At 42.1% G+C, this 12,876-nt stretch overlaps 1 protein-coding gene across 1 annotated transcript in view; it reads left to right on the forward strand.

Annotated features, from left to right (window-relative positions):
- VPS52 (VPS52 subunit of GARP complex) overlaps positions 1-11,671 on the forward strand; it is a 60,664-nt gene extending 48,993 nt beyond the window's left edge. The window contains exons 18-20 of the mRNA XM_077484682.1: positions 5,682-5,793; positions 5,879-5,997; positions 11,341-11,671. Of these exons, the coding sequence (XP_077340808.1) occupies positions 5,682-5,793; positions 5,879-5,997; positions 11,341-11,487 (378 nt within the window). The 3' untranslated portion in view covers positions 11,488-11,671. The remainder of the gene's footprint in view (positions 1-5,681; positions 5,794-5,878; positions 5,998-11,340) is intronic.
- The last annotated feature ends 1,205 nt before the right edge of the window (positions 11,672-12,876 follow it).

The following is a 12,876-nucleotide window of genomic DNA, read 5'->3' on the forward strand; positions in this document are numbered from 1 at the left end:
GCACCTCCTTAACCAGATTAAGGGCTCAAGGCATAGCCTATTAGAAAATCTATTTTTAATAGATCATTCAGTCTCAGATCTCAGCCGTAAATACCTGAAATCTCTGGGTTGGATACTCAACCTAAGAAGATTCTCCTTAAAACTATCAAGGAGATTACAGTACTCGAGGGCTGGTTATAGATACCATACAGAAGAAGGTATTCTTACAGACAGGAATCAGTTTCCATTGTAGGACTAATTCAATTTATCAAAACAAAGAAAAAAACCTTCATCCGGCTGTGCAGGAGGAGACCTTTTGGTGGAAATTGTGGCCTCCTTCAAGGCCCTCCCTTACGTGCAGTTCTACTCAAAAACTTCTTCAAGACACCACTTTTTTTCCAGACTGTCGGTCTGGAATAAAAAAGATTCAGGCCTTGTTTGTTTCCAATACGCTTGGCTCCAGACATAAGTCAGAGCCTAAATTGGTGGTTGTTATCCAGAAAAAGGGCAAACCTTTATCCTGGAAGGTGTTAACAACAGATGCCAGCCTTATAGGCTGGGGAGCAGCCCTGGAAGAAGATTCTGTCCAGGGGAGATGGTCCAGGTTAGAGGACCTTGCCTATCAATTTTTTTTTTGGAAGTTTCAGGCAGTACGTCTTGCCCTAGAATCTTGGACGGTCAGACTACGGGACTGTCCTGTCAGGTTTCAGTTTGACAAGGCCACAGCGGTGGCTTACATCAATCACCAGGGGGGCACGAGAGGTCATGCAGCCCAAAGAAGAGGTGAATAATGTTCTAGCTGGGCAGAACACAACATTCCTTGCCTATCAGCAATTTTCATTTTTCAGGCGTACTACTTGAGTTGGCAACAATTATTTCCGGGAGAATGATCTCTTCACCCCGACATCTTCCTAGCGATATGTCAAATGGGGTATTCCGGACATGGACCTATTCGCATCCAGATTCATCAACACAACTTTATGTCGAGAACAAGGCATCCGCTAGCAGGTGGAACAGACACATTAGTCTTCCCAGGGGATCAGTTGTTCACTGATCTATTCATTTCCTCCAGTTCTGCTACTTCCGGCTTATGGCTACAGAGTGGACGCTATCTGCCGAGAGGGCGTCCCTGGACATCCTCCTATTTGCTTCCTCTCTGCGCTCCTCGGCGGGCATGCATCAGGGAAGTTCTGTGTTGGCCGTGTCCCTCAGACACAGCCAATCACAGATCATGCTAAATGGCCAATCACAGCGGCCATTTAGCACTCGATCGGCCTGTCCAATGAGAGGTGATCATATATGTAAACATATGAGATCATCTCTCATCGCCGGCCCCCCTCCTCACACAGGAGGAGGGAGAGCTTCCGTGCTGCAGCAGCTGCGATAGTGAGAACACACACAGTAAAACACACGCACACACATGCCCACCTGTCCCCAGTGCCACCTATCAGTGCCACCTGTCCCCAGTGCCACCTGTCCCCAGTGCCACGTATTAGTGCCATCTGTCATCAGTGCCACGTTTTAGTGCCATCTGTCATCAGTACCACGTATCAGTGCCATCTGCCATCAGTGCCACGTCAGTGTCATGTGCCATCAAGTGCCACGTCAGTGTCACGTGTCATTGTCCTGGTGCTCCAGGGCCTTCAAAAGTGTAATAGTCAACAAGTTAGATGTGTAACTTATGCTCCTAGAACACGTGACGATGCTCCCTGCATGTTGGGTCTCTCTAAGTGGCCAGACTGTGAAAAAGTCTCACATGTGGTATTGTAATACTCAGGAGGAGTAGCAGAATTATTTTTTTTTTTTTTGGGGTGTCATTTGTGGTATACACATGCCATGTGAGAGAAATAACCTATTACAATGACAATTTTGTGGGAAAAAATAAAAAACAAAAAAATCTTCATTTTGCAAAGAATTGTGGGAAAAAATGACAACACCAAAAACCTCACTATGCCTCTTACTAAATACATTGGAATGGCTACTTTCCGAAAAGGGGTCATTTGGGAGGTATTTGTACTTTTCCTGGCTTGTTCGGGTTGCAAGAAATGAGGCTACCAGTACATCAGTTGTGATCAATTTTTGATGATTTGCACCACAACTCGTGGACTCTCTAACTTTCACAAAGACCAAATAATATCCACTAATTTGGGTTATTTTTACCAAAGATATGTAGCAGTATAAATTTTGGCCAAAATTTATGAAGAAAAAATAATTTGCATAATTTTATCACAGAAACAAAGAAAAGTGTGCTTTTTTTCGAAATGTTCGGTCTTTTTTCATTTATAGCGCAAAAAATAAAAAACCCAGAGGTGATCAAATACCACCAAAAGAAAGCTCTATTTGTGGGAAAAAAGGACAAAAATGTATTTGGGTACAGTGTTGCATGACTGAGTAATTGTCATTCAAAGTGTGAGAGCACTGAAAGCTGAAAATTCGTCTGGGCAGGAGGGGTGTTTAAGTGCCCAGTAGGCAAGTGGTTAAGGGCGATCACTCCGGTTCGAAAAACACATGTTTTGTTTGTACTGCCAGAGGGTCCAAGATATGGACAGGCAGCGTCAAGATCCACTATTTTACAAATGGATTTGTCAAGTGATTGTTCAAGCTTCAGCTTAAAGAAGAAAATTTTTCATTCCCATGTTAAGAGCACACTCATCCGGAGCGTTTAGTGCCTCTTGAGTGGTGCATCATCAGGTCTCTATGGCTCAGATCTGTAAGGCCGTCACTTGGTCTTCGGTTCATACGTTTATCAGATTTTATCAAATCGATATTAAAGGTCATGGGGATATTGTCTTTGGGCACAGTACACTGCAGGCTACAGTATGAGTCCTCTGGACTCCTGTTTTTGTTCTGTTTCCCTCCCTTCAGTTGCCATTGCTATGGGACATCTCACATAGTAATTACTATGGCTCTGTGTCCCCTGATGTAAGAAAAGAAAATAGGAATTTTATAACGGCTTACCTGTAAAATCCTTTTCTTTGATGTACATCAGGGGACACTGAGGTCCCTCCCTTCTTTGGGATACACTTGTATTGCTTGTCTACAAAACTGAGGACTCCCAGTAATGGGCGGGGTTATATGGGGGAAGTACATGCCTTTATGGGCGTGCCAGTGTCCAGCACCTGTTGGTCCGGTATAGCCCACATAGTAATTACTATGGCTCTGTGTCCCCTGATGTACATCAAGGAAAAGGATTTTACAGGTAAACTGTTATAAAAATCCTATTTTTTTCTTTTTTTACTGTCATCAGTTAGTATTCCTGATCACTGCCATATCAGTTATATGATGACACTATACCGTATTGGTGATATGTAAAAAACAAAACAAAAAAAAATGGAATTGTGAAAAGAAAACCTCTTAATTTCTTAATTTTCCAAAAACTGACTTCAAAAAACTCGCCATGCATCTTACTAAATACCTTGGTCTGTCTACTTTCCAAAAAGGGGTAATTTGGGGGATTTTTGTACTGTCCTGGCATTTTAGGGTCTTTCACCAAAGAAATGTAACAAAATGCATGTTGGCCTAAATTTATATTTGCAAAATTTTATAACCAAAACATTTTTTTTTTTTTCAAAATTTCCAGACTTTTTTTTTTTTTTTTTTTTTCTAAATAAACAAAAAAAAAAACAGTGGTGATTAAGTACCACCAAAAGAAATCCCTATTTGTGTGAATAAAATGGGTGGTTTGGGTACAGTGTTGTATGACCGCTCAATTATGATTCCGAGTGTGACAGCGCTGAAAGCTAAAAATTGGCCTGGGCAGGAAGGGGGTGAAAGTGCCCGGTATTGAAGTGGTAAAGTAGTAGATAACTCTCATTTTAAACTTTTACATACAGGTAAACTTACGTCTTGCCTGTAGGTATGGTAAATATCTCTTATATGTGCACCCTTTAGGAGATGGTCACAATCTTAGCAGCAGGTGATGTCACCGGCGCACTGCGCAAAGAGGCTTGGGGAGACTGGAGTGAAGGAAGCCTGCTGGACTGAGGAATAGAGTATGGAACACCTTATTCCTCAACCCCTAGTCTTAAAGGCTCACTCCACCTTTAAGACCATGTTAGAAGTTGTATCCATATTTGGGGTGTACCATATAAGATGTTGCCAAGCAAATTATAGCTGAGGGTAATCACAAGGAGTACAAGGCAGTAAAGACCTGATAGAGGTTCACTTGCTATACAAATTAACTTATTATTGCAACTGTTACCTAAATGTGATTTTTTGTTGTTGCGAATGTTGCTTTTTACGTTATTGCTCTTTCCTATTTTGAGAGGCGCCCCCCCCCCTTACCTTTTTCACTGGGTGTCCACAAATAACATGCATTCCCAGTGAATCCAGTGGTGATCCGGCACTCTGCTGCACGCCATGGAGCATCATCAGGGTCAGCTGCAAGAACCAGGAATAGACAGCCGCCCCCTGGCAGCATGCGTTGACATGACATGAGTGCATGAGTATCCCAGGAGGCTGTGGGCAACTTAGATGGCATTCTCACCTAGTCAAGCAACCAGGGAGTGCAGGGAGGGTTCACTAAAAAAAGCTAACAATAAAATAACTGAATATCCAGTTGTCAAAGGGGGGGGGGGGGGGAGTGAAATGCTAGAAAGTGGATGGGGAGGATAAAAGTCCACTTCAGGGTCAGTTCACACCAGATGCATCAAAAACACACAGACAGTAGTTTATATGGGTTCCAATTGCCTAGTTCACACCAGCAGGTTCAGTTGCAGCGCGTTCCAGTGCAAATGCACTGAATTTTACTGTAACGTGGCAAAACGCACCAAGAACACGTGTCCCTATTTAATCACTTGCTTACTGGGCACTTATACCCCCTTCCTGACAAGGCCAATTTTTTTGCGCTGTTACACTTTGAATAACAATTGCACGGTCATACAACGCTGTACCCATATGACGTTTTTAAAAAAAAATTGAGAGAGCTAGAGCTTTCTTTTAGTGGTATTTAATCACCACTGGGTTTTTTTGATTTTATTGCTAAACAAACACATACAGAAAATTTAGAAGGGAAAAAAAAAAACCTTTTCTTAGTTTCTGTTATAAAATGTTTCAAATAACAAATTTTTGTCCTTCACTGATGTGCGCTGATGAGGCTGCCCGGATGAGGCTGCACTAATGGGCTGTACTGATGGCACTGATGAGACTGCCCTGATGAGGCTGTGCAGATGGGCACTGATGTGGCTGCACTGATGGGAACTGATGAGGCTGCACTGATGGGCACTGATGAGGCTGCACTAATGGGCTGTACTGATGGTACTGATGGGGCTGCACTGATAATTAGGTACACAGCGATCACAGAGCGTGCAGGATGCGCGCCCTTTGGGCGTGGTTCCGGGAGGACATCAATGGGTGCCCTCCCAGAATAACAGAGCCGCACTGTAGCCATCTTTCAGCTATGGCGCAGTTAGGAAGTGGTTAAGATGAAGAAAAAAAAGGGAAAAAAACCACACCGGACTGCATCAAAAACACACACGTGGAAACGCATGCGGACTACGTTTCTGTGGTTTGAACCAGCCCTTAATGATTGTGTATCATATACAGATTTCTCAGTTTGTTGAGAAGCCCAATAGACTTGCATGCAGAGGAACAGTAAAATACAATCACTGAGCAGCACTACCAGCAGGAAGTGGAGGGTGTGTATAATGGGCAACGTGCCATTTGTGTTACCTCGCTCACCTTCATCTTAATCTCCATTCTAGGAATTTATAGAGGAGATCCTGGCTCCATCATTTGGTGGAATGACTGCTTTTGTGAAAGAATCAGAATCTCTTATTGAGAAAGGCCAGCAGGACCGTCTGAAGAGCGAGGAAGGTGAGAAGCAATGCCAGTGTGTTGTAGTCTCTGCTGATATGTATGAGAGTGTCTGTTACAATGATCAGTTCTCTTCTCTGTCCAGCACGGGTGGCTCAGCTGGTGCGAGGATTCTCTGCCACGTGGAAACAGGCCGTGGAGGCGCTGAGCCAAGATGTCATGAGGTCATTTACAAACTTTAAAAATGGAACCAGTATTATACAGGTAATAATCTCTTCTATGTTAATGGAATGTGTGTGCAGTGAATCAAAAAGCTTCCTGCAACTCCTTGCTAAGATTTAGACACCAAATCCTTCTGATCTATTGCAGATATTCTGTTTTTTGTAAATACTCTCCAATTGGCCAGAAACCAAAAAACACAGATTTCACCTTTTTCCTTCTTTCTGCACCAATTCAGACCTCCAAAATTCCTAATGGCAGGAAAGAATTTCCCCATGTATACCAGCCACCAGTTTGTGGTGGGATCTTTACATAGACGGGGGACTGATTGGCTGTGCAGGCAGAGGTATCCAGCGATTGGCTGCACAGGCGGAGGTATCCAGTGATTGGCTGCACAGGCGGAGGTATCCAGTGATTGGCTGCACAGGCGGAGGTATCCAGTGATTGGCTGCACAGGCAGAGGTATCCAGCGATTGGCTGCACAGGCAGAGGTATCCAGCGATTGGCTGCACAGGCAGAGGTATCCAGCGATTGGCTGCACAGGCGGAGGTATCCAGCGATTGGCTGCACAGGCGGAGGTATCCAGCGATTGGCTGCACAGGCGGAGGTATCCAGCGATTGGCTGCACAGGCGGAGGTATCCAGCGATTGGCTGCACAGGCGGAGGTATCCAGCGATTGGCTGCACAGGCGGAGGTATCCAGCGATTGGCTGCACAGGCGGAGGTATCCAGCGATTGGCTGCACAGGCGGAGGTATCCAGCGATTGGCTGCACAGGCGGAGGTATCCAGCGATTGGCTGCACAGGCGGAGGTATCCAGCGATTGGCTGCACAGGCGGAGGTATCCAGCGATTGGCTGCACAGGCGGAGGTATCCAGCGATTGGCTGCACAGGCAGAGGTATCCAGCGATTGGCTGCACAGGCAGAGGTATCCAGCGATTGGCTGCACAGGCAGATGTATCCAGCGATTGGCTGCACAGGCAGAGGTATCCAGCGATTGGCTGCACAGGCAGAGATATCCAGCGATTGGCTGCACAGGCAGAGGTATCCAGTGATTGGCTGCACAGGCAGAGGTATCCAGCGATTGGCTGCACAGGCAGAGGTATCCAGCGATTGGCTGCACAGGCAGAGGTATCTAGTGATTGGCTGCACAGGCAGAGGTATCTAGTGATTGGCTGCACAGGCAAAGGTATCTAGTGATTGGCTGCACAGGCAGAGGTATCCAGCGATTGGCTGCACAGGCAGAGGTATCTAGTGATTGGCTGCACAGGCAGAGGTATCCAGCGATTGGCTGCACAGGCAGAGGTATCCAGCGATTGGCTGCACAGGCAGAGGTATCCAGCGATTGGCTGCACAGGCAGAGGTATCTAGTGATTGGCTGCACAGGCAGAGGTATCTAGTGATTGGCTGCACAGGCAGAGGTATCTAGTGATTGGCTGCACAGGCAGAGGTATCTAGTGATTGGCTGCACAGGCAGAGGTATCCAGCGATTGGCTGCACAGGCAGAGGTATCTAGTGATTGGCTGCACAGGCAGAGGTATCCAGTGATTGGCTGCACAGGCAGAGGTATCCAATAAGTGCCTCGGCCTCACTTGGATCCCAGCACTGGACGTGGCTTAGACCCAAGAGCATCAGGAATACAGCGGGTAGTTGGTACACATGACGATTCCAGTCTTTCCACCAGATACTTGTCAGCCTCCTATAGGCAATATTCTCAAGTGGCTGCTGTGACCTCCAATGAATAAGGGAAAAGGAAACTACAAAACAGGCATGGTTGCTGATAGTGAAAAAGGGGAGGGGGTGGACTTATAGCAGGTTAGTAGGCTCATGCTGGCCATACAGTATACCAAAAATCGATCAAACTTGTTTAAAAAAAAAAAAAACACTCGTTAGTGAGGGCAAGAGAGAGAGCCATCATGTAATGACTGAATTTTGATCGATAAATTGTTCAATGGACATACATGAATCAGTTTTTCGGCTGCTTTGTCACATATGCCTAGTACAAACAGTTACATTTTTAACGGGGACGAGAAACACATTAACCCATGAATGCTGAACCTCCAGCTGTTGCGGAACAGAACGTCCCATGAGGCATTGCAAAGCTGACAGTTACAGGCATGACACCCAAAGGCAGAGGCATGATGGGAATTGTACACAGCTGAAGGGCCACAGGTTGAGCCACTTGACCTCCCTTCATGACCAGGACATTTTTTGTGATATGACACTGTGTTACTATAACCACTTGCCGACCAGCCGCCATCATTATAGTTCAGCAGGTTGGCTCTATTGCGCGAATCACCATAGGTGTACGTTGCTTCGTGCAATAGATACAATGTGTGTGCGTGGCTGCGATGTCCGCCGTCCACCCGCGATCGCTCCACAGAGAGCGAGAATGGGGATCTGTCAATGTACTCAAACAGATCGCCATTCTGTCAGGGGAGTAGAGAGAGATCGTCTGTTCCTAGTGATCAGGAACAGCGATCTCCCTAATCCCAGTCAGTCCCCCCCCCCCACAGTTAGAAACACCTCCCAGGAAACACACATAACCCCTTGATCGCCCCCTATTGTTAACCCCTTCCCTGCCAGTGTCATTTATACAGTCAGTAATCAGTGTATTTTTATAGCACTGATCTCTGTATAAATGTCACTGGTCTCAAAAAAAAGTGTCCGATCTGTCTGCCGCAATTTCGCAGTCCTGCTAGAAATCCTTCATCACTGCCATTACTAGTAAAAATAGTAATAATAAAAATGGCATAAATGTATTCCCTATTTTGTAAACGCTATACCTTTTGCACTAACCAATCAATATATGTTTATTGCGATTTTATTTTACCAAAAATATGTAGAAGAATACATGTTGGCCTAAACTGATGAAGAAATTCGTTTTTTTTTTTTGGATATTATTTATTATAGCAAAAAGTAAAAAGTATTGTTTTTTTTTGTTTTGTTTTTTAATTGTCTGTCTTTTTTTGATCAAATACCACCAACAGAAAGCTCTATTTGTGGCAAAAAAAGGACATACATTTTGTTTGGGCACAACGTGGCACGACCGCGCAATTGTCTGTTAAAACGATGCATCGCGTTGCAAAAAAATGGCCTGGTCATTTGGGGGCAAATCCTTCCAGAGCTGAAGGCTGAATTGCTTGGTCTAGCAACGCTGTGCATAAATTAAATTTTATGTGATTTTTTTTTTTTTTCCCCCCGCCCCAGAAATAGAGCTTTCTTTTGATCGTATTTGATCACCTCTGCGTTTTTTAATTTTTGGCGCCGTAAACAAAAAAAAAGGCCAACGATTTAAAAAAAAAAAAAAAAATAACAATTTTTTTTTTTACTTTCTGCTATAAAACAATATCCAATAAAAAAATAAAAAAAATAAAATTTCTTCATCAGTTTAGGCCAATATGTATTCTGCTACATATTTTTTATTAAAAAAAATCCCATTAAGCGTATGATGATTAGTTTGCGCAAAGCGTCTGCAAACTATGTGATATACACTGGAATTTTTTTTTTTTTTTTTTTTAATATTAGTAATGGTGGTGATCAGTGACTTCTAGTGGGACTGCCATATTACGGTGGACAATCTGACACTTTGTGTGGACCAGTGACGTTATTAAAGTAATCGGTGCTAAAAATATGCACTGTTATTGCACTAATGACACTGGCAGGGAAGGGGTTAAACATATAGGGTGATCAATGGGTTAAATGTGTGCCTAGCCAATGTTTATCTGTGTACAGTGTGCTGCTTTCACTGAGGCTGGACTTACATTGACCATTCAACTTTAGAAACATTAGTGGGCGGATTTCGATTCTTGAAATACAAAGTTCTATGTCAAAATAAAGATCTGTCACGTAGAATTTTGTTGTGTAATCTAACGATTTTCTAAACATCAGTAGGGAAATCAATTGTAAATAGTTCTAAAAAAAAAGTACATGTGCATTGATCGATAAAAAAATGTACCATTTATGTTGTTAACAATCAATAATACGTAGAAAATTATTTGATACAACGATGAAGTTAAACACAGTTGTTCAACAGATCTCTATCAAATAAAAAAATATATATACGATTTTCTATGTATGGCCAGCTTAAGGGATGTGCTGGATTTTATCCCCTGCTTTGCAGAGAAACAAAATCCAGCACATCCTGGCTGACAGGACTTGTTTACATAGGCAGAGCTCTGTCCAGTCTATCTTCCCATTGATCAGTGGGTACCAGTGGGCATCTATTGGCTGGCACCGGTTGATCGGCTTTTGCTGTGACTAATCACAGCAGAAAATAGAAACTGGAAATGGGACTTTGCGTGAGGCATGTCAGTGTGATTGATAAAAGTATATATGTATGTATCTCTATAGATAGATTTGTGTTTATTTTATTTAATGTCACAATCCCCAAGGTGTAGTCCATGATATTTCAGAATGTAACGTTTAAATAATAATATTGATAATATAGAATATAGGATATAATCATAAAAGATTGACAGAAAGAATACAATAGTCATAATAACATATTTTCTACACATGATCAATGGATCAGTGGACATAGTTGATACATTCAATAAATAATGAAATTATATATATATATATATATATATATATATATATATATATATATATATATATATATATATATATATATATATATATATATATATATATATATATATATATATATATATATATATATACACACACACACACACACACACACACACACACACACACACACACACACACACACACACACACACACACACACAATGGGATGATTGTTAGTTTAACCTCTGGGGTTGTGATGCGCTCAGTAAAATACAATTATACAATCATCCATAGAGACATGGATGAGCGAATTTGGGGTGGAGGAACTTGACTGGCCACCCCGATAGAACACCTTTGGGATGAATTAGAGCAGAGACGACTGCAAGCCAGGCCTTCTCATCCACATCAGTACCTGACCTCACAAATGCACTTCTGGAAGAATGGTCAAACATTCCCATAGACACACTACTAAACCTTGTGGAGGGCCTTCCCAGAAGAGTTGAAGATGTTCTAGGTGCAAAGGGTGGGCCAACTCAATATTGAACCCTACGGACTAAGACTGGGATGCCATTAAAGATCCTGTGTGTGTGTGTGTGTGTGTAATATATATATATATATATATATATATATATATATATATATATATATATATATATATATATATATATATATATATAATATATAATGTGTGTATATGTATGTATGTATGTATGTGTAATATATATATATAATATAGTGTGTGTGTGTGTATATATATATATATATATATATATATATATATATATATATATATATATGTAGAGAGAATATTAGCTGTGGCTCAGTATATAAATATGCACATTGATTTTCTATAGGGGGCACTGACGCAGCTAATCCAGTACTACCACCGATTCCACAAGATCCTCTCCCAGCCTCCTCTCAGGAATCTCCCGGTTTGTTCGGAGTTAATAAATCTTCATCATTTGATGGTGGAGCTGAAGAAACATAAACCCAACTTCTGAGCTAGAGACACCGATGTACGACGATGCTGCTGGAGAAGCATCTACAATGAAAAAAGGCCTGTAATATAGAGTACGACACTACTGCTGTTATGTGTATAAGTCAGGACTGTCCAGTTTGTTATGTGTTCAGAACTAATTTAAAGATTGTCCCTTCTCGTGTTCAATAAAGTCTCTGAGAAAACAACTTTGTTTGGCTTCAGTTCAGAAAACACAGAGACAACTAACTGAATGCAAAGATTACTGGCAGATAAAATCTAGGAAGTGTTATCTGCTAAAGATTTGAGTAAATTAGGTCATTTTATAGTTTTTAGATTTTAGTTTTACTTTTATTTTTGGTATTTTTTTTTTTTTTTTTTAAAGGCTGCTGAAAACTGTTAACTGTATAAAAAAAAAATAGGATTTTTGTACTCGCCATATAATCCTGTTCATTGAGGGACACAGTGATAAACGTTCAGGTTATACTACTAGCTACCTGAGGATTGGACACTGGCAGACAAACACTGTAGGTTAACCTCTTCCCACTACTGGCATGCCTCAATGTTGTAGTAAAGCAGTACTGAGCAGATTGTCATAAACACAAAAAAAAAAAAAGTTTTTTGTACTCTGCATAAAATAATTTTCTTGAAATCCATTAAAGTGGATGTAAACCTGAAAACATATATATATATTTTTTTTTTATGTCATAATCTAGAGCAGGGATCTGCAATTACTGGACCTCCAGCTGTTGCAAAACTACAAGTCCCATCATGCCTCTGCCTCTGGGTGTCATGCTTGTGGCTGTCAGTCTTGCTATGCCTCATGGGACTTGTAGTTCTGCAACAGCTGGACGTCCACTAATTGCATATCCCTGATGTAGAGTATAAGATTTCCTATCATTTGAGCCCTGTCTTGCCACAAAGAGTTAATCCAGCTCTGAGCAATCCTCTTTTATTGTTCAGTGAGATAAATCTTGACAAACAGAGAAAAACTTTATCAAATCCTCCCCCTTGCTGTGATTGGCAGGTGATTTACATATCTCCTGCACTAGCCTAAGAGACATGCATTATTTTTTAATTCCTTCCCACTCCTTTCTTCTGCTGCTCTGCAAGGATTGGCTGTTCCACACCTCAGCGTGATTTGGCATACTGAAGTCATGTGGGGACTTTTCTGAGTTTTGACTGGATGTTAGAGATCATAGCAGAAGTTCAGTGTAAGAAATACACAGGAGAAAATACGTGTTGATAAGGGGAGTGTAGAGGTGGGCGGGGAGAGTCTGCTGACATCACGACTCCACCCACTGAGCCCTGGAAAACAGACCCACCCACAAAATCTGAATTATTTCGGGTCTCATAGCAGACAGAGGGGAGATATTTGAGAGATAAGTATACATGCAGAAGGCATGTATATCCT

The sequence above is a fragment of the Lithobates pipiens genome, unplaced genomic scaffold (assembly GCF_037356315.1).
Source record: "Lithobates pipiens isolate NorthernLeopardFrog02 unplaced genomic scaffold, aLitPip1_a1.2 Scaffold_1, whole genome shotgun sequence".
In the NCBI taxonomy this organism is placed as follows: Eukaryota; Metazoa; Chordata; class Amphibia; order Anura; family Ranidae; genus Lithobates; species Lithobates pipiens.